The 27874-nt window shown below is 42.8% G+C and overlaps 1 protein-coding gene across 7 annotated transcripts in view; it reads right to left on the reverse strand.

Annotated features, from left to right (window-relative positions):
• Positions 1–27874, reverse strand: part of ELAVL2 (ELAV like RNA binding protein 2) — a 101989-nt gene that overhangs the window by 38722 nt on the left and 35393 nt on the right. For all 7 annotated transcript variants that reach the window (XM_075558937.1, XM_075558935.1, XM_075558939.1 and 4 more), the window contains one exon: positions 11070–11173. In XM_075558937.1, coding sequence (XP_075415052.1) covers positions 11070–11173 — 104 coding nt within the window. The remainder of the gene's footprint in view (positions 1–11069; positions 11174–27874) is intronic.

A 27874-nucleotide genomic window follows, 5' to 3' on the forward strand; every position in this document is an offset into this window, starting at 1 on the left:
ATTGGTACTTGAAGGAATAAGACAAATCCTCAGGTGGCTGCAAAGAAAAGCAAGTGTACGCAAATATAAATTGCCAGCTCAGTTTGGGAAAAATAAATCAGAGGCCATGCAAACCGACTCCTGGCATTTCTGGGAGCTGAGGCTGGCTTGGGAGCCCCTCCGCCTAGCTAATCACTGCCAAGTGCTGCTGTGCTCCAGTCTGTCACGGTGAAGCCAAGGACTGTTTCCAGAACAGGGATAAGGTCATCTGGTCAGAGCAGGCAGGGACAGCCGACAGTTCACAGACAGCCGTTTGCTTAACGCAACTCTGAGGAGCCCAAGCTTTCTCAGAACTGCCACTTTCCAGGACCACACAGGTGCTGTGCCTTCCCTGGGCCCTCTAATTGCTCACCTGACAGCTACTTCAAGTCTCATTAACAACCCAGAGTCTACGCAGGAAAGATTAAACTCCCATTCCTGTCAGGGAAAGTAAACCTCACACTAATGACCAAAGCACAGGGCACAGTAAGCATGATTTACTCATGTTTCAAGATCTACTTCTCCATAACACAAATGAGGTGACAAAAAATACCCAACAATATGAAACCACGGGACTATCTATACATGGTGACTACTTCCTTTCTAAATCCCTCCCCAAATGACCTCTAAAATAAAACTTTAACATAGAAAAGCCAGAGAAACAACCGTATAGATTTGAGCTTTGCATTTTCAGTCAGCACAAGTATCTTTTACCTCTACATATTAAGCATTAAGGAGAGCAAAATGCTTACATAAGTACTGCACAGGCGGGTCCCCCAAGTCCCCAACCCAACACCATGCTGTCCAGTCCAATTCCCCGTTACAGAGGCGAGCAGCTCCACAGGGCTGAGTGAATCACTCACAGCCAAACGGGCAGTGGACTGAACCCACCCAGAGGCGCCTCAGAAGTCTAGCCTGGCAATCTGCTCCTGAAAGGTCAGAAACTTTTTTTGGGGGAGGGGGGCCCAAACCCTGTGGAGTCATTTCTATTCTGCACACACAGATGGGGCCACAAGAAGTCAGCATCAATTCCATGACATCTGGTAACTGCCACCAATCACCACACCATTCTCCAATGGCACCATATGTTGGCTTCAAACTAGCGCCCTTTAGGTGGAATGGCACTCACGGCGCGCAGTATGGTTTTCAAACTACAGCCTCCCCTGTGCTTGCCCATAAGCAGCATGTCAAGAAATGTTTATTTTACTGGTCAATTGCAAGCAAAAAAATTAGCACACCTAATTTAATATGACCTCTAGATTCCAAGTTGTCCCCAAAGTGGATGTTTGCCTGAAAACCGCAGTTTTCCTACCACGAGGCCAAGCACCCCTCCTTCACACCTATCCTACTTAGTTCAGCTGGCTTCAAGGCGCCTGATGTTAGCTGCTGCTGCTGCAGCGGCTCCCAAATGCAGGCACAATGGGGAAGAGGCCACCATGAGCCAGAGGGCTGTCATCAGCTGGTTTCCACAAGCAAATGGCTAGGCCTTCCTTCTGAAAGATGAAATGAGGGCCTCGTCCCCAAAGCTATTTATTTATAATGGTTGTTATCTACAGCCTGCTTCTCAGCAAACTACTTTCATCTCAATGGGGGGGGGGGGAGGGAGTAGGGCAGGAAAGTTGCCCTCCTCATTGAGTTTCTCATTCTCGGAGAGCCGTGGTTCTCAACCTTCCTAATGCCGTGACCCTTTCATACAGTGCCTCATGCTGTGGTGACCCCCAGCCAAAACATTATTCTTGTTGCGACTTCCTCACTGTCATTTTGCTACTGTTAGGAATCCGGCAACCCCTGTGCTGTTTGACCCCCAGATTGAGAACCGCTGCTGTAGAGCAATCTGCCAGTCTCCTGAACAAGGCCCTTCACCAGAGCTTCCCCTCAGTGGTCAGAGGGAGTAGTGTTTGCAACTCAGAGACTCCTGGTCTTTATAGAACACCGAACAAGGGAAAGGATGAAGCTCTATGAAATTATTCAGAGATTACAGACCCTTTCTTGGGTAGCTAGCATACAAGCATTAACTTGACGAAGCCCTCAAAATAGTTTTCCCTCTTACGATGTTCTCCGAGGATGCTAAATGATTCAAAGTTCTGGTACATGTTAAGTGACTAAATTTCAAAGATAGCTCACCACCTCCAAAGCGAACTTTTCCCATTCTTATAGGAATCCTACACTTCCATGGCCTTCATCCTATTTTCAAAGAAATGAACACGCGCACACAGTGGTTACCCTTCTAAGTCTATTTGTGACCCTTATACACTTAAAATTCTCCATGCTGGTTATAGGTATGAGGCAGTCAGAGTTTTCTGGTACAGATCTCACTTCATCTGAGTCTGGCCATGACACCCCTCCTCAAGGGACATGCTTGGTAATGAAATGATCAACTTCCCTCTAAGACAGCGGTTCTCAACCTGGGGGTCGAACGACCCTTTCATAGGGGTTGCCCGATTCCTAACAGTAGAAAAATGACAGTGATGAAGCAGTAACGGAAATAATGTTATGGTTGGGGGCCCACCACATGAGGCACTGTATGAAAGGGTCGCAGAATTAGGAAGGTTGAGAACCACTACTCTAAGAGAAGGGAAGGGCTGCATCACCTGCATAAACTCCAGCCCTAACATGGCTCCTGGGCTCACAGGCTGGGCGGGAGCTGGGATTCTGACCTCAGGACCCTCCTTCTTCACTCGTCCCTCTGTGAGTGCCCAGCCTCTGGCCCAACAACTGTGGGAAAAGTATGTGAAAATCTATTCTGAGAATGTCAAGCTGTTGCTCTATTAACTCTTCACTTTGGACATGGCATGGGAGACGCAGGAGTAGCAGCACCAAAGGCCTGAATGGAGGACAACCAAATTCTAAAACCTTCATGGGCACCACCCACTCACCAGGCCACCCAAGGCAAAAATCAATGCTGATAATGGAGCATTCAAGGGGCAAACTAATCTACACACTCTCACTGCCCTTGAATGGATTCTGGCTCATGCAACCCCACAGGGCAGGGCAGAGCTTCCCCTATGAGTTTCTTAGAGAGGAAACTCTATGGAGGTTGCAGGCCTCATTTTTCCTCCCACGGAGTGGCTGATGGCTTTGAATGGCTGGCCTTGCAGCTTGCAGACCAACACGTAACCTGCTACACCACCAGAGCTCCTGCACAGTAATCGGAAAGGCATCTGTAATTCTCACCTTCCAAGTGGGGAGGCCCAGGTGGGATTTCCAGCCAATACACTTCACACACAGCCACCACCTGTCAGGGGAGACTTGAATGTTGCCATAAGGCTAAAGGGTTTCAGTAGAGCTTCCAGGCCAAGATGGACTTGGAAGAAAGGCCTTAGGCTCTTACTTCCGAAAATCAGTCATGAAGGCTCTATGGGACTTAACAGGTCTGGTCTACAACCAGCATGGGAGAGGGTACAGGGCCAGGCCACACTTCATTCCCTGCTCAGAGACACACTGGACAGAAGACAATAACAAACTGACCTCAATTTACAGGAAATGATTTTATTTTCATGACTAATCAGACTTGGCAATATGCTATTAAACCATCCAGCATTTATATCTGGCACTAGACAGTTCCAGACAATGGGTTAAAAATGAAGAGAGAAAAACATGCACACTCAGTCTGTCTTCATTGCGGGGAGAAAAGAGTGTTTTTGCCTTTGCTCCTGGTATATCCTTTTTGCTTTTCCCTCTTTAAGCAGAGATCTGAGGTACTAAAAAACATCTTATATGTTGTTCATTAATTTCAGGCTTGTCTTCAAACTGTAACAAATTTTTTCTAAATGTTGTCAAGGTAAGGCTTAAAGAAAGAAAAGCTCCTGGGCTAATCCCGCTTCCACTCCAGCACACCCTAAACGGCGTCCTGATCCCCCGCTTTCCCATCCCTGTGAACTGCACAGGTGCACCAGCTCAGCATGACTAGTCTAAGCTCCTCTTGTCTCAAACTCCCAAGGGTGCTCACATACTTGCAGAGAGCACCGACCGACCAGGTAGCCAGCTGTCTACTGAACTTCACTCACATTCTAGATTCCGTGCCCTCTGCCTTCTCTACAGGAACGAGGTGACTTATGTGGCACCTCCACAGTATTTACTCCTGCTTAGGAATGAAGTTTATAAAATATAGCACAATGATGGATAAAAAGCCAACACCAGCTCTGACCACCACACGCAGGGGAGGATAAACTACCCCCCTCCACCACACACACACACCTAATTTGTTCTGTGGCTTCTACTGTGGTCCCAGAGCAGTTAAAATTGGTATCTCCTCAGGATAGGGGCCTGCACTTCAGAAGCTAAGGAAGGAGCTCACCCTGATAAGCATTAAGTGCATTTAAAAAATAGTGGTACCCCTTCTTAATATCCAAGTTTACAGATCATGGGGACTAAAGAGGAAATGAGGCAGAAAATGAGTATCCCGATGAACAAATGTATTTTGCAGATCTAAATAGAAATTTAACTGCTGGCAAGACATGTCCACCATCATGCAACCAGCTGAAATCACGTTAGCAATGGACAGGGAGGATAAGATTTCAGAAATATATGTGTGCTATGATGCTGCTGTGATCTGGAGCCCTGGTGGGGTAGTGGGTACACGATGGGCCACGAACCACAAGGTCAGCAGTTTGAAAACACCAGCTGCTCCTTAAGAGAATGATGAGACTTTCTAGTCCCCTAATGGTTATGCTCTGGAAACCAACAAAGATCTACTCTGTCCTATAAGGGTCACTGAGCTGGCATCGATTCCAGGGTAATGAATCTGGTTTTTTTGTTGTTTTTACCTGCCTTTGAGTTGGATTTCTACTCATTCTCCTCTGTTTAAAAAAAAAAAAAAATCCTGCAATCATTATATTCACTAATTGAGGGAAAGCATAAATTTAACAAAATCAGTTAGGGAAAGGTATTAAACTTAATGAATATTTAAAAGTTGTACATTAGATTAGAAGGATTACATGCAATTTTATTTCATCATGCTTTAACATATGAACTCTTTAAGATACTATTTATAATAAAAACTCCCAATTTTTAAATCAGAGAACTTTGTTATATGCTTAAATTAGCACTATATATACTTCAATGTGTAGTAAATTTCTCATTTATATCAAATGACTATTTTAAAGAAAATATCACTTTTATTTTATGCCTGAACAAGACGATTTATTGCAAGACCCAATTCAAGCAATTCTGCCAGATGGGGTCTTCTTCTTCTGATCGGTATGAAGAGAGAAGGTGTGATCAACCAGTAATACTGCACACCGTTCTCTTCCTTCGCTGACATCAGCCTTTCCTGAGACCAACAAAGCTCCCTTTAAGTCTATGAAAGAGAGGAGCCATTGGAGAGCTGCTAAGAGCCAATGTGGCTCAGTCCACATTGAATGTGGTTGCAGGAAAACCCTATCCAGTGTCCACAGAGAAAAAGCTACCAATACTTTTTGGAAAATATTTTACTTCCCTAAATGTCATTTTAATTCTAATACCATTAACCTAGAAAAGTGCGAGGTATGACTTTAAAGACATAAATATTTTATTGTAATTTAGAATTTATCAATTACTTGAGAGCTCCCTGAAAACAATGTGAGTAGAGAAAGAAAATGAAGACTAAAGGTATTAGTCACAATCACTGCCTTCTTGAAGACATCCCCCGCCCCCGCCCGCCTTCTTGGTTAAGTCCTCAGCAGAGGACTTGAGACACCCCCATACAGAGCCTTTCACTTTTCCTCTGGATGCCTGCACTGTAAATATATTTCCTTACTACTCCCCTTCCGACGACCAGAAGTCAAAAAACCACCTCAGAATATTCTCCCTGTATTATTTTAATTAGGAATAAGCTGGGCAGGCTTCATGAACAACCTCCCCCCACGCCACAGGTAATTCAGAGATGGTGTGATGTTAACAGGAAGGTAATATGCTGAGACATCACCCCAATGAGAAAAGCAAACAAAACTAAGTAACTTAGAAAAAGAAGCTAATCACTTGGAGGTTTAAATTCTGGATGAAACTACTCACTAACAGTTCGATGTCTAACCATGTCTCCACCAGGGCTCAGAATTTTAACACATGGTTACAAAGAAATGGAAAGTGGGTTTTGAAGACATAAAATCTGAGCTCAAGGGGTACACAAACATTCGCACAACTGTGAATACATTCATGCATATGTGAATTCACCTACGGCATCTTTCTAAAGGAAAGCATGGTGTCATGAGATCTTTGGTATCAGAAGACAAAAATCTGAGTTGCAGCTGTCTTCCATGATCTGGCTAACTCATGTGACTAGTAAGGTCTCGGTTCTGTCATGGTGGGTTGAGTGAGCAGAAGGTGATGCTTAGATCTAATTACTTATGGTTCCTCCTACCCTAAAGCTTCTATGGTTTCTCATAGGTCAAGGGTCAACTACAAAAAAAAGAACCCAAAGTTGGTACAACCTTGCAAGGAAGGGAGGTCGATGGTTAGTCAAGCTAAAAACCAGTAGAAAAAAGAACTTGATGGTTCCAGCTAGCACTGCTGACCATTCCAATCAGCATCACAGCTAATGGACCCTGAAAGAGTGGAAGACCAAGGAGGAACCAAATCTCAAATTTCTTTAAAACACACACAAAACAGGCCTCCTGACTGCTCATGGCAGACAGCTCCCAAACACTATTGCTACACTCTTCACATCTGCAGTCAAAACTAACAATTTGGCTCAAAAACAAGTATAGTGCTCCTTTAAGCAAATTTAAAAATGAAACCAGTCAACAGTCACTTCAAAACAAAGATGAGAATGTAGGGGAGAAAGGAACCTCGTTAGATGCCAGCAAGTCTGACGCATTAGCAACCCCACAGAAGGAAACGCTGTGGGCTACTGCACCATCTTCAAAAACTCATGGGCTGGTGACCATTGTGGTGGCCACTGTGTCAATCCATCTCCTTGAGGGCCGAGGGTCTTCCTCTTTTTCACACACTTTACTTTGCCCAACCTCGCAGCCCTTCCTCAGGAACGATGTCGCTAATGACATCTCCAAAGTGCGTGCGATGCAATCTTGCCCTGCTCATTCCCAAACAGATGGCTAACTCTCACAGCCCATGGCATATTTCAGTTTCCTCTCCAGCCTGCACCTTAATTCCAAGGCAGGAATCCTTCTTTGGTCTTCCTTGCTCACTGGCCTGCTTTCACAGGCATATGAGGTAACCGAAAATACCATGGCCTGTATTAGATATACCTTAGTCTTCAAAGTGACATCTTTGCTTTCAGACACTGGAAAGATATCTTATGCAGGTTTTCTTAGTGCAATACATAGTTTTATTTTCTGACTACAGCTTCTATGGATAATGCTGTGTGTGTGTGTTTTGGGGGACAGGTTTAGGTTAATGGACATGAAACACCCAGAGCGAAAATGAGAATATCTATGCACTGTGAAGAATATCACCAAAGCAACTCATGTAGAAACTGTTGAACAGTAAGATAGTTAATGTTTATTGTGCCAACATGGTCAGTGAACACATGTGGGATTAATTGAAGGGCAGAGAGAGAAATGGCTCTTGTTCTTTGATCATCGGACCAGTGTGCGGCTGGCTGCCTTGCTTGTTCTGTGCCTCAATTTGCAAGCTACACTCCCTGTGGGACACCTCACCCGTGGACTGTGTCGCTGTAATTTGAGGTTCCTTCAAGACCTGCTTCACCACACCATTGCAATTTACATCTCTTGAACTGGGGACTGTCGGACCCTGTCTCTGGCTGACTGTTGGTGACCTACCTGCCTTGCTGTTTGTTGCCAGTGGTTGGATAGCCTGACTTGCTCTACATAGGACTACCTGGCAACCCTCAAGACTTTAAGGACTGCCAGTATCTTACAGGAGTGAGTTGCACTGAGCCATTTGTACTGCTTTATAGATTAACTGTTTATTTCTTATGTTATCTATCTACCTAAATAATTATTAGCTTTCTGGTTCTGTTACTCTAGAGAACCCTGTCTAACAAAAACAGGAACCTAAGCTACTGTGTATCCATTCACTAAAAACACAATTTACAAGAAGTCCACAGGGGAGGGGGGGTTATGCTCAAACATGGGAGAAAAAACATCATTTGTAGAGAGAGGCTGGAAACACCATCAACTTGCAGGTGAAGAAGCCAGAGTGTCAAGAACGATCAGAGCAAAGAGTAGTTCAGAGACATTCCTCAACAAAAAAAGCGTTTAAATGCTACATTAAAGCAGGAGGGAAACATCACAGAATCTTGGGTGAAAAATAACACAAACAAAATGGCTTTCTTGTGAGATCGGCCTAACAGTCAATAGTGGGACCGGCCTGAGAAGGGAGAGACTGATTTCCAGAACAGTACCCGGGGTACTGAAAAAGGCTTACATGTAGTTTCCAAAAGGTACTTAAAGCAATAAACAATATAAAATCTAGTCAAGCCTGTTACAGGAGCACAACACATGTCTAATTTTAAATAAAAAAGAAACACGCACACCCAGAACAAATAGACAAAAATGGTGCTGCATAGATTTGAAAAATGGTCAGCTTTGCCTTTCAGAGAAGTCTGGGCCAAATAGAGGATACCAGCTGCTAGCTGATATTTTTGCAGGAACCAAGTGGGGGCAGGGAAAGACGTAGCCTGCTGCTTACCCACCACACCCACCCCCATTTCAGAAAATCAGAAGAGAAGTAGCAGATGTCACAGTGTAAAAAGCCACAAGGCATTCCTGTCCTTTCTTCCCCGTATTCAGGCTGAGCAGCTGGGCCCTGAAGAGAGAAGGCCAGCAAAGGGCAGGAAGGAAACAGCTGTCATCTGCAGCCTCCCTGGCCAGCCATGAACGAGGATCCTATGGTGACCCATCTTGCCTGCACTTGCACATCTTCTAGATCTTATTTGTAGTTGGGACATCTAGCAAAAGAACTGACTCACTAAAATGAAGTAAAGAAGGCTATTTCTGTAATGGGACACAAGCAATTCCTAGGATGAACACTTCCAACGACCTATTCAATTTCCTCCTGCAACTCAAGATCTCAGAACTAAGACAAAGGAGCAATAACCCGGGAAATCAATTTAAATTGGGGAAATGAGGGCGGCAAAAAAATCGCTGGTAGCATATCCACTGTCCTCTAGTCAATTCTGACTCACAGCGACTGCATAGGACAGAGGAGAACTGACTCTCTGGCCTCCTGAGACTGTAAACCTGTATGGGAGCAGAGCCTCCTCTCTCCCCTTGCAGAGGCTGATGGGTTTGAATTCACTGATCTCGGGTACAACATATAAAAACTACACAGAAACGCAGGGAAGCGGAAGAACTCGTCAAGGCTGACCAAATAATTCTAACATGTTGGTGACCTATCCTATGTTCAGAGTGCTTTCTGCCGGAAGGGTGAATCTTTTTCCTTAGAACACTTCCTTGATCACTTCAAACCCCAGCCTATCTGGGAGCCATGGGGTGCAGTTTGCACTAGATGACAGAGGGCTGGTAGGCCTTTTTCTTATGGACCAACAACGATAAAGGAGATGTCAAAGCTATGCAGGATTCCCTGAACTGACAATTCTGAAAGAAGCCACGTTTAAGCACAAAGATGACACTGCATTTTCAGGTATCTGAAGCGGGGAAAGTGAGCGGGAATCTTCCAGACAAGCCCGTAAGCAAGATGGATGCCACAGTCAACCTAGACCAACTTCCCTTTACCACTTTAGGCTATAATCTGCTGCTTAAATTGAAGGTGGAAAATAGGTTTCAACTTGAGTCAATTGATAGAGGCTGCCAGGAACAGTATTTTGAAAAATATTTGGGAGCCCCATGTAGACTCAAGGAGGAAAACTGCCATGATTGATGGTCAACGTCTACAATGGGCAGGCGAGGAGGGGAAATTGATAGCACATGTGGTTTGCCAGAGGAAAAAGCTCTTTTACTTTCTAAAAAGAAAGGAAGAAATCCATGCTCAGGATCAGATTAACTTTTTGTGCAGAGAAAATCTACATAAGAGTTCCAAAAATATCCCAAAGGGGAACAGTGCCCAGCAAAATTATTTACTGTCGGTCTTGAAGGGAAAATATAGCCTGACTGGAGTGTAAGTTCTTGTACTCATTCTCCTCACCGAGCCCTGGTGGTAGAGTGGCTACATGTTGGGCTGTGAATCACATGGTCAGCTGTTCAAAATCACCAGCAGCTTCAAGGTAGAAAGACTACTCCCATGAACAGTTCCAGTCTTGGAAACCTGCAGGAGTCACTCTGAGTCATCATTGACTCGATGGCAGCAAGTCATTCTCCTCAGTCAGCAGAATGTGCTAGACCAGAATGCGCTAGACCAGAGTCACATCAGACCAAGGGCCAACTACAGCTTACTGCTTCATTATCCAGAGCCCACAGGCTAAGAACAGTTTTTATAATGATAAACCAGTTGAAAATACATAACAAAGACTATTTTATGACATATAAACATTGTGAAATTAACATTTCAGAGCCACACCCATTGAAGTATATATTGTCAGTGGCTGACTGCTATCAGGGCAGCATTGAGAAGTTGTAGCAGAGACCCAGTGATAGGCAAAGCTGAAATATTTACAATCTAGCTTTTTCCTGAAGAAAGCTTGCTGATCTCTACTCAAAGAACCCTAAAATGGCCTCAAGCGATCACTCACTCTGTACCATCTAGTGGATGCTGAGTCTTAGCAACCCTATAGGACAGCTAAGAACTGGCCCCAGTGAGTTTCTGAGACTGTAACTGTTCAAGGGAGTAGAACACCCCATCTCTGTCCCTCAAAGAAGCTGGTGTTTTCAAACTGCTGACCTCAAGAATTGCAAGCCTACTGGTAACCACTAATTCACCATGCCTCCCTGCCTCGAAATACAGGCCAAATCATTTCCTATAAAGTTAGGGTAGAGTCCAGTAGAGTCTAGAGCGCCCCATATCATCCTCCAGAAGAAATGCTTCTATCATGCAGAGAACATGAAAAAGTTTGACGAGGCTCTCAAAAAAGTGTCACTCTTTTGAAAAAAAAGTGAATGAATAAAGTCTACAACTCAATTTTAATTTTTTGAAACTACAGTTTTGAAAGCAGATGCCCCCCCCCCCCCCATACAGACACACTATTTTAAACCTACTTTTATTGTTTTGGTTTGAAGTCTCAATCCATTCAGCGTGTTGATAGCTTTTTCTGCATCCTTAGGGTCAATGTAGTTCACAAAGCCGTATCCCAAGCTCTGTCCTGATGGGAGAGAAAAGGGAAAAGGCATATTAGTTCCATGCCACTGACAGAGATCACCTTTCATTTTGGTAGAAGGTCCTTGTCAGTAACACTAGCATATATTCTCAAAGCAAAGAGAACTCTGGATTAATTTTTCTAGAAATATACATGTGGCCTTTTCTCCAGCTCCTGCTGACTACATTTGCAAGTTAAACACCAGTTAGAACTCTAAGCAGACAGTGCTGTTTGCATGCATCCCCAGAGGATTCCCATCACAAGGGCCCTGCCTGAGCCAGGACAGCACCAGTAGCAAAACCTCTCTCAGCTTCAGGAACTGTGGGTGCAAGTCTCCCACGAGCTGCTGAGTGGGCTTAGCAGGCATGGCCTTTACAGCTTCTGTTTCTTTACCTATTAAGAAGGCCGGGCTATAGGCATCAGTGTTCTGTTAATTACCCTGACACATCTCCACCACTCACCAAATACAACTATTTCAGAGTCTGAAATGATGAAAGCAACATGGTGTATTTATATTTATACAGTGGGGTAGGTTAAAGAAACCGAGTTAAATAAAACTGGATCCAATTTTCTTATAAATGGGTTTTGAGTTCTGAACAAGGACTCAATGTACACTGTGGATGGCCAGGCCAGGCCACGCCAATAAGAACACGTGGAAGAAGAAAATGAGATGAAAACTGGAATTTAGAGTAAGAGACACTTCAAGTAAGACCCAACCCCCTGACCCCATTCCCAACCCTCTATCACCTGAGTCCTCTCACTCTTGCCTCCAACTCTCATATCGTACCCACAATTAAACAGTGGGATGGAGATTTCAGGATTAAATTTAAACTTAACTCATATTAAAGCCAAGTCTAAATGCATCAACTTTACAACAAATGGGAAGTTTCTTGATTTGAAAAAGGAGAAACACCTTTGGTGACAAACTGGGCTCAAGATGTTTCATCAACTAAAAATCAAATATAACTAGTAGAAGATTTCCTGAGAGAAATGCAATAGAAGTCCAGATGCTTTTGTTAAATACTGGTTCTGCATCAATGTATGTCATAGAGAGAGGAGCCCTGGGAGCGTAGCAGTTGCTCACTGGGCTGCTAAACACAAAGTCAGCAGTTCAGAACCACCAGCTGCTCTCTGGGATAAAGGCAGGGCTGTCTACTTCTGGAAAGAATTAAAAAGTTTCAGACACACAGAAGGGCAGTTCTCCCCTATCCTAGAAGGTCACTGTGAGCTAGACTCAATGGCAGTGAGTTTTCTTAATGTCACAGAGAAGTGAGATATTTGGTTCTTGAAGAAGACTTCGGTTCCACGTGGTTGTAAGGACACATATTTGCAACAGCACTCTGGCTTCTGGAACAGAGGGCTCCTGACAACGACATAAGAAAAGGCTCAGTGAAGTACGTACCGTATGTGCTCGCGTATAAGCTGACCCAAATATCAGTCGACCACCTAATTTTACCACGAAAACTGCATTAAAAATGTGCTGGAAAACTCGGCTTATACACACACGTATATACGGTATATAATTAAAAACAACAACAACAACAAACTCTTATGATTATGTTTGGAGAATTTCCAACGTAATTTGGGGTAATAAGCACTCATCTTAATTGTTTTAAGGTTAAGTGTTGAAACAGAATACTTTTCATCACATTAAAATTTGGATAAGTTTTATTCTACTCAGAGTTCTAACAGCAACAACAAAAGTAACATGAAAACTACTGTATTTTTAAGCATTCAGCTTTTAGCGTTTAACAGACCTTTATCATGTGTCCAATGCACGCCTAGTGCCATCTTAGGAAAGAACAGTGCACCTCTATGTCATCGAGCAGGATTTAAATGGACTGAGTCTAACCAAATCTGCACAAGGAAGCCACCTACGACACAAAGAATACGAGCATCGAAGACACGCTGGGTTCCAGTCCTGGCTCTGCCACTTACTAGCTGTGTGACTGTGAACAAACCACTTCCCTGCTCCTTCTCGCTAAAATCCTGACAGTTCCTCCCCAAGCAGGTTGCTGAGGCAATGATGAAAGAATTCATTATTGGTAGAAGCAGATGACCAAATAACTACATGGCAACGATTGGATTGGAGTTTTAGAAGATGCTACAAATATAATGGGGGAAAGGAAAAGGCAAGCCAAATGCTGGGTAGTTTTGTCACACACAACATTATGAAGAGTCCAATTCTCCCTCCTACCAGGTGGACAACACTAACTGTCCACCTGCATTTTAGCAGCTTTGAGTCACAATGTTTTCAGTCCTTCCTCTTAAGCACTGAAATTATCTAGAAAGCTCAAAACTGATGACTGAGCCCCATTCCTGAAGATTCTGACACACTCACTGTTACAGGCTATCGAGGTGATTCTGACTCACAGTGACCTGGCCACAGCCCCATAGGTTTTTCTAGGCTGTGATTTTTGGCTCCCTCCCCATTGGAGGGGCTGATGGGCTTGAACCTCCAACCTTTCTGTGAACAGTCAAATAAGTGTTCTGGTGATGCTCCTTGAAGCACTGGTCCTAGATTTTTACTTAAATTCTAACTGGCAGCCCACGTTGAGGATCGTGGTTTCCATTATGCGAGAGGATCTAGGGCTGGGAATCGGGGGAGCTCCTGAGAGTACCTCCGTGCGGAAGGTCTGGGTATGTTAAAAGAACTGTTCCTTTTAACAGTAACATTTGACAGATGAGTGTGAGTGTCCTAAAGCTTTCAAATTATCCATTTCTTCTGAGAAGTAATTTGCTGGCCGCTTCAGACTTAGGCACAATAGCGCACACTGGTAAGGGAAAGAGTCTGTCTTGCTTAACCATCCCAATGCTCTGCTGAATTGAGTCTCTACTCCCAGCAAACTGCAGGCACTCAAAGGTATGCTAAATAAATTAGGAGAGGCTCAGCGTGGTTATTTATTTAATCAAAGGTATGGCTTAAAATGCTCAGCTGCTAACCACAAGGTGGGCGGTTTGAATCCACCAATCAGTGAGAGAAAGGGGTATATCAAGTCAGTAAAGATTGACATCCTTGGAAACCCCACAGGGTGGTCCGACCTCATCATACAGGGTCACTATCAATTAGAATCAACCTGATGGCAGTGGAGTTGGATTGGGTTTGCTATTATCTTCAGTATCCCCATGAGATGACCTGTCCACTCCATCACTGCTTCTTTGACCTGAACCCTAGAGCTATCATAGATAGCTATAATAATGAGTCAGTCAAATTTCTACTACCTTCAAATTAATTATACACTGACAAAAGCTGTCTCCAAATGACCTCTCCAACTTAGAAAGTTTTAACTTGCCTAGCTGCGTATCCATGAAAATTCCATCATCAATTAGAAACATGCTTGAAATAAGCAAAACTGTACTCTTATCCTAAGCAGAAGAATAAGAAAACGCTGTTGTATCTACTGAATCCAAAGTTGGAGCAGCATTAAAATGTCAGCACGGGAACGATTTCAAAGGAGAAAGGAACTTTATAGTTACAGGACTTTCATTTTAAAGTGAGTTAGTCACGTCTGTAAATATTTTTTGGATGTCAAAGCTATCTAAAGGCACCAGAGAAGATTCCAGGACAGGCAAGATGCTCTCAGGTCTTAACTTTCAGCGAGCTGGTTTTTTACTGCTTATTTTAACCTCACTGGTGGCCCCCTGGTGGCAGAGTGGTTATGCATTGGCTACTAATAAAGGTCAGGTTCACCCACCACTCTTCAGGAAAAAGACAGCTTTCTATTCCTGTAAAGAGTTACAGGGTATTCATAGAAGCAGTTCCATCCTGTCCTATAGGGTCACTGTGCGGTGGTATCCACTCAATGGCAGTGAGTTTGGTTTGATTTTTAATTATGTAACGTATTCAGATTCTTCTCCCTCTAGATCAGTGGTTCTCAACCTTCCTAATGCTGTGACCCTTAATCCAGTTCCTTATGTGGTAGTGACCCCCAACCATAAAATTATTTTCATTGCAACTTCATAACTGTAATTTTGCTACTGTTATGAATCATCATGTAAATATCTGATATGCAGGATGTATTTTCATTGTTACAAATTGAACATAATTAAAGCATAGTGATGAATCACAAAAACAATATGCAATTATATATTCTGAAAAATTTATTTCTAAAGACAAAAAAAAGAAATTTTGTGTGGAAGCATGGTGTAGCGTGGGTAACAGTCCTCATGCCAGGTACTCATATGTGGGCGTATCTGCACGTGGGCAGACCTACCTGGAGACTGATAGAGTGGTGTCTCAGTTCCTAAGACCATCAGAAATACGTGTTTTCCAATGGTCTTGGGCAACCCCTGTGAAAGGGTCGTTAGACCCCCAAAGGGGTCGAGACCTACAGGTTAAGAACCGCAGCACTAGATAGAAATGCTATCTGAAGCTCAACAAGGTCAATAGGCTTCCTCAAATAAGAAAAACAGGTCGGAAGTGGTTAAGCCAAGAATTGAACCTAAGATTCCTACTCTCAAATGCTAATCTTCTCTACTTCACTCACAACTAGGCTCAGTGTTTCCCAAAGCAGGTAATACCACCCTTTGGCTGAACTGGACAGAACTTGGGAGTGGGGTTTCTGCAAAAGCAGATCTGTAAAATTTATCCTGGATGATAGACTTTAGGACATTTTTTAATTGCCGGGGGAATGGCACACTGAACTTTTTTTTTTTAACCTGAAAAGGAGTCTGCAAGTCAAGTAAGTTGGGGAACCTATGTGAACTCAGAATTTATTTATTGTCCCTTAAGTGCAACATAAACTACACATTCCAACAGGATTTTACATCAAATTGCTTCTGGTGGATCAATGTCTCAAATTTTTATACTTCTTATACAGATACCAATTTCAAATTATGTGAATTTCAATGTTGCTAGTATGATGCCTTTCAGGTCATTCACTGTAAGTGAGTGACAAACTTTTTTAATTGACACTCAGTAGCAGGTCGAACATTAAGTCAAAACATTTCACCTGGATCCACAATCCTCACTGGAAATTCAACAGGGATAACTTAGAAACAGAGAACTACGGTATTTACCCACACAATCTAAATCTACTTTCCAAGTCATTTTGATTCTGGAATGTGCACACTGATCATCTCAAAACCACGAGTTACCTTTAAAAGAAAAGAAAAAGGGAAAAACACTTACAGAACTGCATTAAAATTCCTAGTTCTATCCATTATGAAAACGAGCACGATTAGAAGAAAATTCTGAACAAAATGGCAAAGCTAAAGCTTTCAAAGAGCTTTGAAGACAAGTAAATCCTGTCTTTAGAAATCAAAACCAAATATCTTTCCCGGAAATGGAACACCAAGAACAAGGTAAACAACACTTGTCTCCTGCTGTCCACACAAGCTCCTGGAGTCACCTAATCCTCGGGATTTGGGAGCCATTAATCCAAGTCTTGATCCTAATGGTCACGCCAGGGATTCTAGAACTTCACTGTGGAGAACGCCATCTGAGCCACACAGACTTCGAAGGCTCTGCTCCGATTCCAAAAGCCACAGGAGAACTCCACACGCTGCACATGGTGTACAGCAATGTCCTTTGTTTCACATGCGCCTTTAAAACCTACCAGCGCATAGAAAAAGGATCCCTTCTTCACAAGAGGCACTGTCAACCCACGTAGGAAAGGCTCCTGGCAGAAGGGAAGCAGTTACAAACTGCTGCTTAGAACCAGTCAAGTGCTCTACAGCACAGAGCAGAAACACTCCACGGGGACCAAGAAGCATCAAGGGCGGCTCGGGGTCGGAGCAGGAAAAGGAAAACAGGAAAAGGATCCATGCAGTGACGGAGTGCTACTGTGGAGAAACACCGTACACTTCAATTTCCCCCAAACTGTATGTAATTCAAAGCAGCAGTCATTCCCTTGCCACCTACATTGCCTTTAATAGCATACTTTAATTAAAATTTTAATTGCATATTTTAATTAAAAATACACAATCTTCTGGACCCATTTTATTCAAAGGTCACTCTATTAAGTCTTTTCTATTTCAAATTACTACCGATGTTCAGAATATCAAATTACCCCCTCAGGTTTAAAGGTAAGGGCAACAGATTGTCGTAATTCTTTATGATAAACCTGATGCACTAATTGAATGCTATCTAGTCACTATGTGTGTAAAAGTTGGACAATGAAGGAAGACCAAAGCAGAACTGAAGCTTTCGAACTGTGGTGTTGGGGAAGAGTATTGAAAGTGAAGCACCCGAAGCACAAACACATCTGTCCAGAAGGAAGGGCAGTCTGGTTGCTCCTTAGAAGTGAGAATGGTGTGACTTTGTCTCTCATAGTTTGGACATGGTGTCAGGAGAGATCAGTCCTTGGAAAAGGACAACATGCTTGGTGCAGTAGGTCAGAGAAAGAGCCTCTAGGACAGCGGTTCTCAACCTGTAGGTCACGACCCCTTTGGGAGCCGAACGACCCTTTCACAGGGATTGCCCGATTCCTAACAGCAGCAAAATGACAGTGATGAAGTAGCAATGAAAATAATGCTATGGTTTGGGGGTCCCCAATACACTAGGAACTGTATTAAAGGGTCATGCTGCTCTAGGAGATGCACTGATACAGTGGCTTCAGCAATGGGCTCTTACGTAAGTACGACTGTCAGGGACGGTGTGAGACCAGGCAGTGTTTCCTTCTGTTACAGGATCTCTATGAGTCACCTAACAGCAGCCAATACTACATGTGAGACCCTACCTGACACGCAATTGTGGAAAATACACAAATGCTGTACTCAAAAAGTAAAAAGACTAGGCTCCCTAGATATTCTTTACCTACTTTAAGCAGTGGCCAACAAAGAAAGGCTATCTTGGGCTAGATTCTGTCTTGGATGTTGAGGATACAGCTGAGACAAGAAGAGAAAGCCTTCATAAATATGAACAAATTGTGCAGATGATGAGAAAGAAGTGAGGGGTAGGGAGAATGCAGTGGCGAAGGAAAGGCATGCCAAGATGGGCGTGTGGCCCTGCTGTTTACAATGGTCAATGTGAGCCTCATCATGGGTTTGATCCAAGACTCAGTGTAAAAGAAAACATGTGCAAACAGACCTGTTCCATCTAAAATTCTACAAGTAAAGAAAGTTATAAATGAGTCTATTTCAAGTGACAGCAACCTTGTGTGTCTGAATAGAATTGTTGTGTTTTGTGGGGTTTGCAAGATATAAACATGAACATACTCATGCTAAATAACTTTCTACAAAAATGTTATTGTGAATCAGATGATCTTTTTTCATTCAACTACTTTTAAAATTCATCACACCTCCCCCAATGGCTTGCCCTGGCCCACCAACCCCACTTCCTTTATCTCTCTCTTGTAGTACATTTTCTTCTCCATCACCCAAGTGAACACCAGTCTACCTTGCAGGCTACCTACCTTCTACTGGTAGTCATCAAGTCTGTTTGTTTTTTGGGGGTATAACACCCCTACCCCCCCATTCCCCCCGCCGGGGTGGTGGCGTATAAATAGTAGTCTCAGACAATTATTTGTCCTTTGGTGTTTGGCTATCTTCTTCACAGATCCATCTATGTTATGAGGTGTTTCAGAATTTCATCAGCATTGTTTAACGGTACGTAGTATTCCACTGTGTTTACGTACCAAAGTTTCTTTGTCCACTACTCTTCTACTCTTGGGAATTTAAGTTGTTTCCATGGGGCTTTGAAGGCTGAGTTCTTGGCAGATCACAAGGCCTTTCCTTAGGGCATCTGGTGGACTTGTAACCTGCAACGTCTCCCTTAGTATCTGAGCACACAGTATGCTGTGTCACCCAGGGAGACTCTAAGCAAGCGTCCTATCTTGCCAGTGCTAACAACTAAGTCGGCTCCTCTCCTAACCCCTCTTCTGCATCAGCACTTGTTCTGTTGTTTTTGTGGCTTGGATTATTGCTACAATGTCACTCCTTCCCTAAACTCCCATTAACTCCAAAACCACTAAAATGATGCCCTAATGAACTTCCTGGAAGGCAAACCCAATCATGTCTTGGTTCCCACAGTGATCATCAGCTCCTTACTTGCCTCCACTTTAGCTCCAATTCCCACTAGGCCTCACATATCTGCCTACCCGTCCCCTGTAATGCAGTCAATTCTCTGTGGGCCTCACCTACTCTGGACATCACCTGCAATGCACAGCCAGTTCTCTGTGGCTGCTGCAGACATCTTTAATAGCTTTCTCCAAAGCCATTTCTTGCCACAAATTACCCCAACCCCAATGCCTACCATCACTCAATGGCTTTCCCCCCAAAATTCTCCCGTAGTCTCTTACCTTAGCACATTATAAGAAGTTAAAAAAATAAATTACTACCACTGGAAAAACCACATGCTGTCGGTTGGAACTACTCTGCAGGGCTTCCTTTTGCTGCAATATTAAGAAAAAAGATCACTGGGCCCTCCTTCCATGACACCTCAAGGTAGGTTCGAACTGAATAGCTACCAAATGCAAACTGTGTGCATTCACCAGGGATGCATCTTAGTGCGTGTATATATGGAAACAATCAACTTGGGTGACTTCCCATTAAAATGCGTGCTTAAGAACAAGGGCAAAGCCAGCCTAGTTCCTGACACAAGTGACTCTACCTCCAAAACCTTTTAATTAGTTGAAAGTTCACTGAATGAGGGAAGAAATAAAGAAACTGTCTTGCTTTCCAGGAGTTCATGATTTAGGAGAGAGTTGCCCTTATAAATATGTTCCCCATCTCCAAGCACAATATTTACTAACCTAATTATCTCTACACTTTCAAGTCTACATTGTACCAGATGGGTTACAGAACAAGTGGAGACAAGATGCTCAAATGTTACAGTATTCTGTCTTTACACAGTGTAGTATAGTATGAGGTAGATTTTTTTCCCCAATAGTTCTTGTAGGCATTTTCCTATGAAAATTTTCTACAAATACCATTAAAATGAAATCCCAATTTAAAAAATGTCACCTAGAATAATTTGATAGATTTACATAAATCTGTTTCACAAATCTGTAAGTATGAATTATAGGATGTCAGCATATAATTTTGTTGAAAGTGCTTTTTCACTAATATAATTAAGTCTGCCGAGACTATTCATGTACAAGTCAAATAAAATGCAGAATGAATTCTATAAAAACCTGGTAGCTGAATCAACAATAAAAGGTGACTACACTGATTGATGTGTATCTATTATTTCATTTGGCGCTTTAGTAATGTTTTATGAAATAAAAAAAAAAGGACAAAGTCATGTGGGTCTGCCTTTAAAGCCCACAGTGAGCAGACACAGGTAACTACTGTCCATGGTTCTCTCCCAACAGAGGAGGAGTCTGGCTACAGCCACCTCCCAATTCAACACTCAGAAAACAGCCAGCAGAGACGCACTGCTGTCTCCAAACACAGCACAGTTATAAAACGGCTTACCTTGACAAAAAGCAAACAATTTGGGTTAGGAAAACTAGTTTTCATTTCATTCAACATGGGGGGCTGGGGGGATGCTTTTTAAGAGAAGCCCCCTTCTTTTCCCTTATGGTAAGCACCCTTTCTCTCCCCCTCCTCCAGGTGCAAAATGAAGTCGCAATGTGTTGTACGTCTTCTGTTGGACTTTCTGTTCCTGGGCACTCGGAGTGTGTGTCTGTTCAGACAGGCTGTGCACTGCATGCAACGAGCCCCAGACTTGACAGGGAAGCTTACTCAAGTCCCCCAGATCTGGTGTAGGACCCAATCTCCCAAGGACCACACACCAGGAAAGGGCGGGTTGATAGCACCACGTGCTAGTGGAAATGCTGTTCTGTCTATTCCCATTTCTCTCCAAATTTTAATCCCAGATTCAGTCCATGTCTCCTGATGCAGCATGCCAGGTGCAGCAGGTCTTTCCATTCAACCGTTCTGCTAACTGAGGTCAAATTAAGTTGGTCGGTCTTCCTTGCTGCCCCAATAAGATTGAACTGTGAGGTGGAGGCCTGGTTGAAACACCCTGATATAGTCTCAGCCTGCCTCTCCCTGAAAGCTTGAAGCACTTGTTTGTACCAGGTTCCCGTGGGGCACGGCCAGGGATTATCACAAAGATGCAGAATTCAACCTAGATGCTCACATAATAAAGAACACAGATGGCTTACTCACAGACTCATCTTCTACCCAAATGCTAATAAAGCTAGCCCAAGACAGAAATGCCCTGCCTTTCAAGCATGGTTTTCAGTACTTTGTGGATATGTTAAGACAGTATACAAGGGTTGAAAATTTCAACTTTTCTGCTGAAATTCAATTTGTTGATAGTGGACACTGGGTAAAAAAACTACCTAAGCAGCCCAATTCTAGAGGGAGCCACGAGCGTCCCCAGCACCAAGACATTTTCAAGTTAATTTCAATGGCCATGCTTAGCCCTTGGTTATGCAACTGGTAGAGCTCATTTTCTTGAAGTTCTAGTTCTGGTAATTATGAATCTGCTGGCAATGCAGTGTGACCCTGCTTAAGTTGGCGAAACTGTGAGTTCCTAATACATCACATTTTCAGACAACATTAAGAACTCCCACACAATTCAGTCTCAGGCTATCAAGAACAGCAACAGCATATTAAATTCTCTAAGTTCTCACTGAGTCCTGCACTCTCAGACTAAAATGTTTTGCATCCAAAACCAGCAAGATTCAAGAAAGTCACCTGAAAGCTGAAGTGCAAAGACTGTGTGTGAACCCTAACAAATTACCTATACTATTGTGTAGAATGGGAATTCCAGACCACTTCCCTGTGATCATGCAGACCCTGTATGTACAAAGTCATCCAAGGAAAGGTAGTTAGGCAAACGGAGTATGGCAATGCCGCATGCTTCAAAATCATAGAATATGGGTAGTCGAGCCTGTATCCTTTCAGTATGTTTATTCAAGTATATATGATCTGAGAAGATAAGCTACAAGAAGAACCCAATACCAGGGCTAGGGAAAGATTTTTAACAGTGTTCACTATGCAGATGAAACAATCTTGCTTGCTGCTCAAGGTAACCAGAACTTGAAGCACTTGATCAAAGAGCACAGTCTGCGGTATGCACTGCACCTTGCCCTGAAGAAAACACAAATCTCAAACTGGACTGATAAGCAACAGCATGATAAATAGGGGGGAAAGAAGATTAAAGTTGCCAAGGATTTCATTTTACTTAAATCTGCATCTACAATCAGCAATCATGAAGCAATAGTCAAGAAATCCAACAATGAATTACACTGGGCATACCTACCATGAAAGACCTCTTCAAAGTAAGCAAATGCAAAGTCATCACTTTGAGGTCTCCAGTACACTTGACCAACCCATGGTATTTTCAAGTGCCTCAAATGTCTGCAAAACCTGGACAATGAATAAGTTATACCAAGAAAGTATTGATGCCTTTGAATTGTGCTGTTGGTGAAGAATACTAAATGTACCATTGCTTTCCGAAGAAAATAAGAATCTTCCTTAGAAGAAGTACAGCCAGAATGCTTCCTAAATTTGAGGATGACTTCCAGGAGGTCTTCAGGAGGGACCAGTTCTAGAAGGACATCATGCTCAGGAAAGTTGAGGATCAGTGCAAATGACAAAGATCCTCCACGAGATGGATAGACACAGTGAATACAACCAAGGGTCCAAACACAGCAATGATTGTGAGGACCGCACCGGGCTGGGCACTGTTTGGTTTTGCTCTTCGCCTGGGCATTGCCAGAGTCAGAAGCAACATTCAGGTATGTAATAACAACACGGTGCCGTGGACCTATGCCTCTGGAACACACAACTTGGGCTAATACTGAGCTTGAGCTGAGGCTCCTCAATTACAAGGGCCTGTGCTCATGACTAACTGAATGGGCTAGGTGCTCTACAAGAAATATCAGCAGGTCAGCCTTCAAACAGAGGGAGCTTTAGCAGGAACCAAACCAAACCCACTGCCATCGAGTCAATGTTAACAGCGAACCCCTGTGGGCTTCTAAGATCGTAACTGTTCTTTCTCCCTCGGAGCTGCTGGTGGCTTCAAACTGCCGACCCTGTGGATTGCAGCCCAATGTGTATCCACTATACCACCAGGGTTCCCCACTAAGACAGAGGCTGCAGTTTAAATGAAGTCAGGCCCTTACCAAGTTAGAGGTACCTACGAAACAGGGTCTCTAGTTAAGGCCTAGGTCTGCTGCTAGTCTAGTTTCTTTGACGAGTGTCATTAAGTTCCTCCAGCTCCACAGGCCCGCTTGTCAGTGCTTTATCTCACGCCTACTGAAGAAGCAATGGAACTGGGTTCAAGTTGTCATCACTTGGGATGAGGGCATAGAAAAAGTATTTCTCAAATACTATGGTAAAGTGGGAAACCAGTTAACTACTGAAGTAGTAAAAGGATCACCTACTGCGGCTTGCATGATCAACGGGTGTCAATCTTCTCTCAGTGTGACACACACATGGGAGCTAAGAAAGCAGTAAGCAGCCCATCAAGAAGTAGTAAAGCTCCTTACTGTGTTTTTCTTCCTCTGCAAAAGACCGTTTTGCTGTTGCTCAGACAAGAATGAGAAGGCCCCAAGCACTGCAATTAGCTCAGTACTGTTTTTAAAAGGTGTCAGCCTTTCAAACCACTATGGAGAGTCCCCCGCTTTGTCGATCAGCATGAGAAACATTAGTTAAGACTATGCACAAACCCCACCAGGTCCATGTTATTAAAAATTGTTGCAAATTTCTCTTCTTGAAGACAATGGAGCTTTTCTTCCTTTTTTTTTTTTTGGATTTTTTCTTAAACGCTTTTTTTCATTAAAAAATTTAAGATCCACCAGCAGTCTGAGTGCTTTACAACATAAGCTTGAAAAAATTGACAAAGACCATTCTTTACCCCATGAATGTTCATGCCCTCACTGCCAGGAAAGAATGGTACAGTGTTACTTATGAAATGCTACCTTGCAACATGACTTTATGTGATACGTATTCATCACATTCACTTCTCCACAACAAAGATCCCAGTGGATGCATATGGATGTACTTATTTTACAGATAAAGATGGACAGATGTTACTTAACTTGCTAAACTAAAACAGCTGGCGACTGAGTGTCAGTAATGGGAGCAAGGATAAACTTTTCAAACTCAGTCTCCACAGCACAACCCTCATTGCCTTTGGCCAAAATATTTTGATGCAGGAAAAGTCCTGCCTCCAAAATTGACAACTTTTCAATCAGAATATTCTTAATTACCCAACACACCTAGATTTATTTCTGTCATAGAATGAAATCCCCAGAACATCGCAATTCTATCTAAACTCATTTGCTATGGATTTCTGTATGCCCCTTACCTGTTTTCAACTTATGTCCCTCATTCTGTGGGTGTGATTTTGACTGTAAGTAAGGGTTTTCTTTTTGTTATTATTAATGAGGTGAAATCAGTGTAGGGTAGATCCAAAACTCAGATACAAAAAGACCAGAATAGACAGAGATGCATGTGGGGCAAATCGCTAAGTACTGGTACAAGAATCACCTAAACCTTTATTGAACAAAAACATCACGATGTGAAGCTGTTCTTTCTCTTCACAGCTCCATCTGGGTCCAGACACGTCTGACGGTGGTATTTCCATCCCTCTCCCATTTCCTAGAAACTGCATTGTTTCAATTTCAACCACATCATGATGGCAGTTTTGGCTTCATGAAGGGATTCAAATCATGTTCCTTTTCAATGTTCTTTGAGTTTGCTGAACAAAAGAGGTCTGAAGGAGCACACATTCAGGACTGTCGGGTGGAAGGGACAAGGTTTCCCAAGGGAATTCTCCTAAAACAGCCTTTGCTATCTTTGCAGAATGAATAGATGTATTGTTGTAATGCGGGGGGGGGGGGGGAGATCATCCCCAGTGCAACTTTCCTAGCCTTTTTATCACTCATAAGTGCTTTCCATTTTTAAAAACCTCTTCATAAAAAGCTGCCAAGATTATCCAGTGTCCTTCAAGAAAATCAATCAAGATTATCCCTTAGGATTTAAAAAAAAACAGTCCCCATAACCTTCAGAGGTGACCTCTCTACTCTATGTCCCATTGGCTCAGCAGATCCACCTAGAAGCCACTGTTTCGATGGGACTTTTTGGAAGGCACCTTAAGAAAATGAAGACAAGTATACTGACAGAACTTGTCTGCAGCCATCCATGGCTGAAGAGACATGTGTACGCATGCTTTGATTAGAATTAACCTGAGCATGTATGAAGTGGTACCTTAAGTAGCAATACTTTATTAAGTCTCAAGTACAGGGGGAAGAGAGATGCCAACGGAACACAAAGCACTGGTGCAAGACCCTAAAAAGTAAGAGAGGGGCTCACAGGAGAGATCAATTAGGTTAGGACCCATCCTTATTTGAACTATTACCCTGCAGAACTGTTAGAAAATTCACTCTGTTCTTGAAAGCTACCCACTTGTGGTCTTTCTGTTATGGAAGCAGTAAGTTGACTACGATTCGATCCAAGATATGATCTATTTAGAAAAGGAAAAAGGGAAGAAGAAGGAAAAAAAAAAAGAAAGGCAAAGGCACAAAATCAACTTCAATCCTGGAAGGGAGGTGATATAGATGCCCTACAGGAGGGGGTACCCTTGTCTCTGAACCCATAAAGAATCATGGGTATGAAACCTCAGTGGGGAATGTGGTAGGGCGTGGAAAGGACCGTAGAGATTCGGACAGAGCAAGCATACTCGATGCAGGCTTGGGGTTACATTTCCCAGAAACTTTTGCTACCCATAGTGCAGTGGTTCTCAACCTTCCTAATGCTGCAACCCTTTCATACAGTTCCTCATGTTGTAGTGAAGACCCCAAATCATAAAATTATTTTCGTTGCTACTTCATAACTGTCATTTTGCTACTGTTAGATATAGGGTGACTCCGGTGAAAGGTTATTTTGACCCCCAAAGGGGTTGCAACCCACAGGTTGAGAACCACTGCCCTACTGGAATATCTTCTTTAATGCAAATATTTAAAAGTATGTTTTCAGCTGGACAGGCGGAAGGAAGCACCAGAGAGAGCCAGACATGCAGGCTGGTGGGGTGATTTATGCCCACGGATCTCTCTAGCTTTCTCTGAAGTGGTTGAAATGGTCAGTGCATTTGGATGCTAACCAAAACATTAAAGGTTCAAGTTAACCCAGAGGCACCTCAAAAAAACAAAGAACAAAACAAACCTTAATGACAGACTTCAACAAAATTAACCATCGAAAACACTATGGCTCAGTTTTACTCTGAAATACACTAGGTCACTGGGAGTTGGAGTCAGCTTCACAGGTCGGGGCCTCCACCCACATGCAATCTCAGCAAAGACTGGGCATGTTGACCTCATAAATTTGCCCAAATGAATTTGTATTCTGCCCAAATGAAAATGAACTTTTAGACCAAGTAAATCTTACCTTTAAGTCTGTTTCTGTAATAAAGGCTAACGGTAAAATCTAGGTAATTTCAAAGATATTTGCTTCTCTGGCAAAATGACTGATCACCTTCTCAGTAGTCACATGAGGGCAACAAAGAGTTCAAATACTTTGCTCATACTCAGAAATTATTACAGTAACACCAATCTAGCGGTCTCGCAAACAGTCTATTGTTGAATAGGCTCCACCATCCACACCCACGGAAACAGCAGTCAAGAAATAAAACAACATATTCAGTGGGAAAATAAGCAGCAAAGACCTGGAGACGTCGGACAGGGCAAGATATGACAAAATAATAATTTATAAATTATCAAGGGCTCATGAGGGAGGGGGAAGCGGGGAGAGAAGGAGGGAAAAAGAGGACCTGATGCAAAGGAGAATTAATGCAATTGAATTACGGTGTTGGTGGAAAGTATCCAATGTACCATGGACTCCCAGGAGAACAAAGGAATCTGACTTGGAAGATTTATAGCCAAAATGTTCCTTAGAAGCAAAGATGCTGAAACTTCATCTCACAGTATGTTACACATGTTATTAAGAGAAAACAGTCCCTGAAAAAGGACACCATACTTGGTAAACTAGTGAGTCAGCGAAGACCCACCAGAAGACGGACGGACACAGTAACAGAATCAGATATTGCAATGATCATGAGGGCAGGGAAGATATGCCAATGGTAACCTCAATATATGTAGAAAACAAGTCATGATAAAAATATTCAAGAAATTAAATAAGAAAGAGAACATCCACCTCATAAAGGTTTCTGAAAAAGTAACAACTAAAAATAAAGGAGAAATATGGAAAGGTCTCCCAGATGAGGCGAACGAGGGCAAGGATGACCCCATTTGTCAACTGGATGTACTTGACTACAGCATCTAGTCAGAGAAGCAAGGCAAGAAAAGAATCTAGATTTGAAGGAACGAAGTAAAACTAACTTTATGCATCTCAAATGACTAAATAAGTAAAAAATCGAGCCCACTGTCATCCCAACTCAGAGACATTCTGTAAGGTGTCTGGAGCTATACATTTTTACAGCAGCTTTGTCTTCTCCTGTGGCACAACTGGTGGGTTTGAACCCCCAACCTTGTGCTTAGCAGTCCAGTGCTTCTCCTACAGCACCACACAGTATCTTGAATATAGAAACCCTAAGCAATACCCAAAAGAAGTTTTAGAGCTGATGAACACGGATTTTATTCAAGAGGGTAATATATTCTAGAAATAGATGATAATTTCATAATGTTATGAAAACCAAGAAATTGTACTTCTTAAAAGTGGTCTATTTTATGCTAAATGAGCAATGTTGCATTAAAACAAGATACCTTTCTTCCTGAAGACGGTGAGTACCTGAATGTCAAATCCCAAATGTGCCACTTAGCTATAACCTACAGGTGACAGGTGTTATCA

Source organism: Tenrec ecaudatus, chromosome 10 (assembly GCF_050624435.1).
Source record: "Tenrec ecaudatus isolate mTenEca1 chromosome 10, mTenEca1.hap1, whole genome shotgun sequence".
Taxonomy (NCBI): Eukaryota; Metazoa; Chordata; class Mammalia; order Afrosoricida; family Tenrecidae; genus Tenrec; species Tenrec ecaudatus.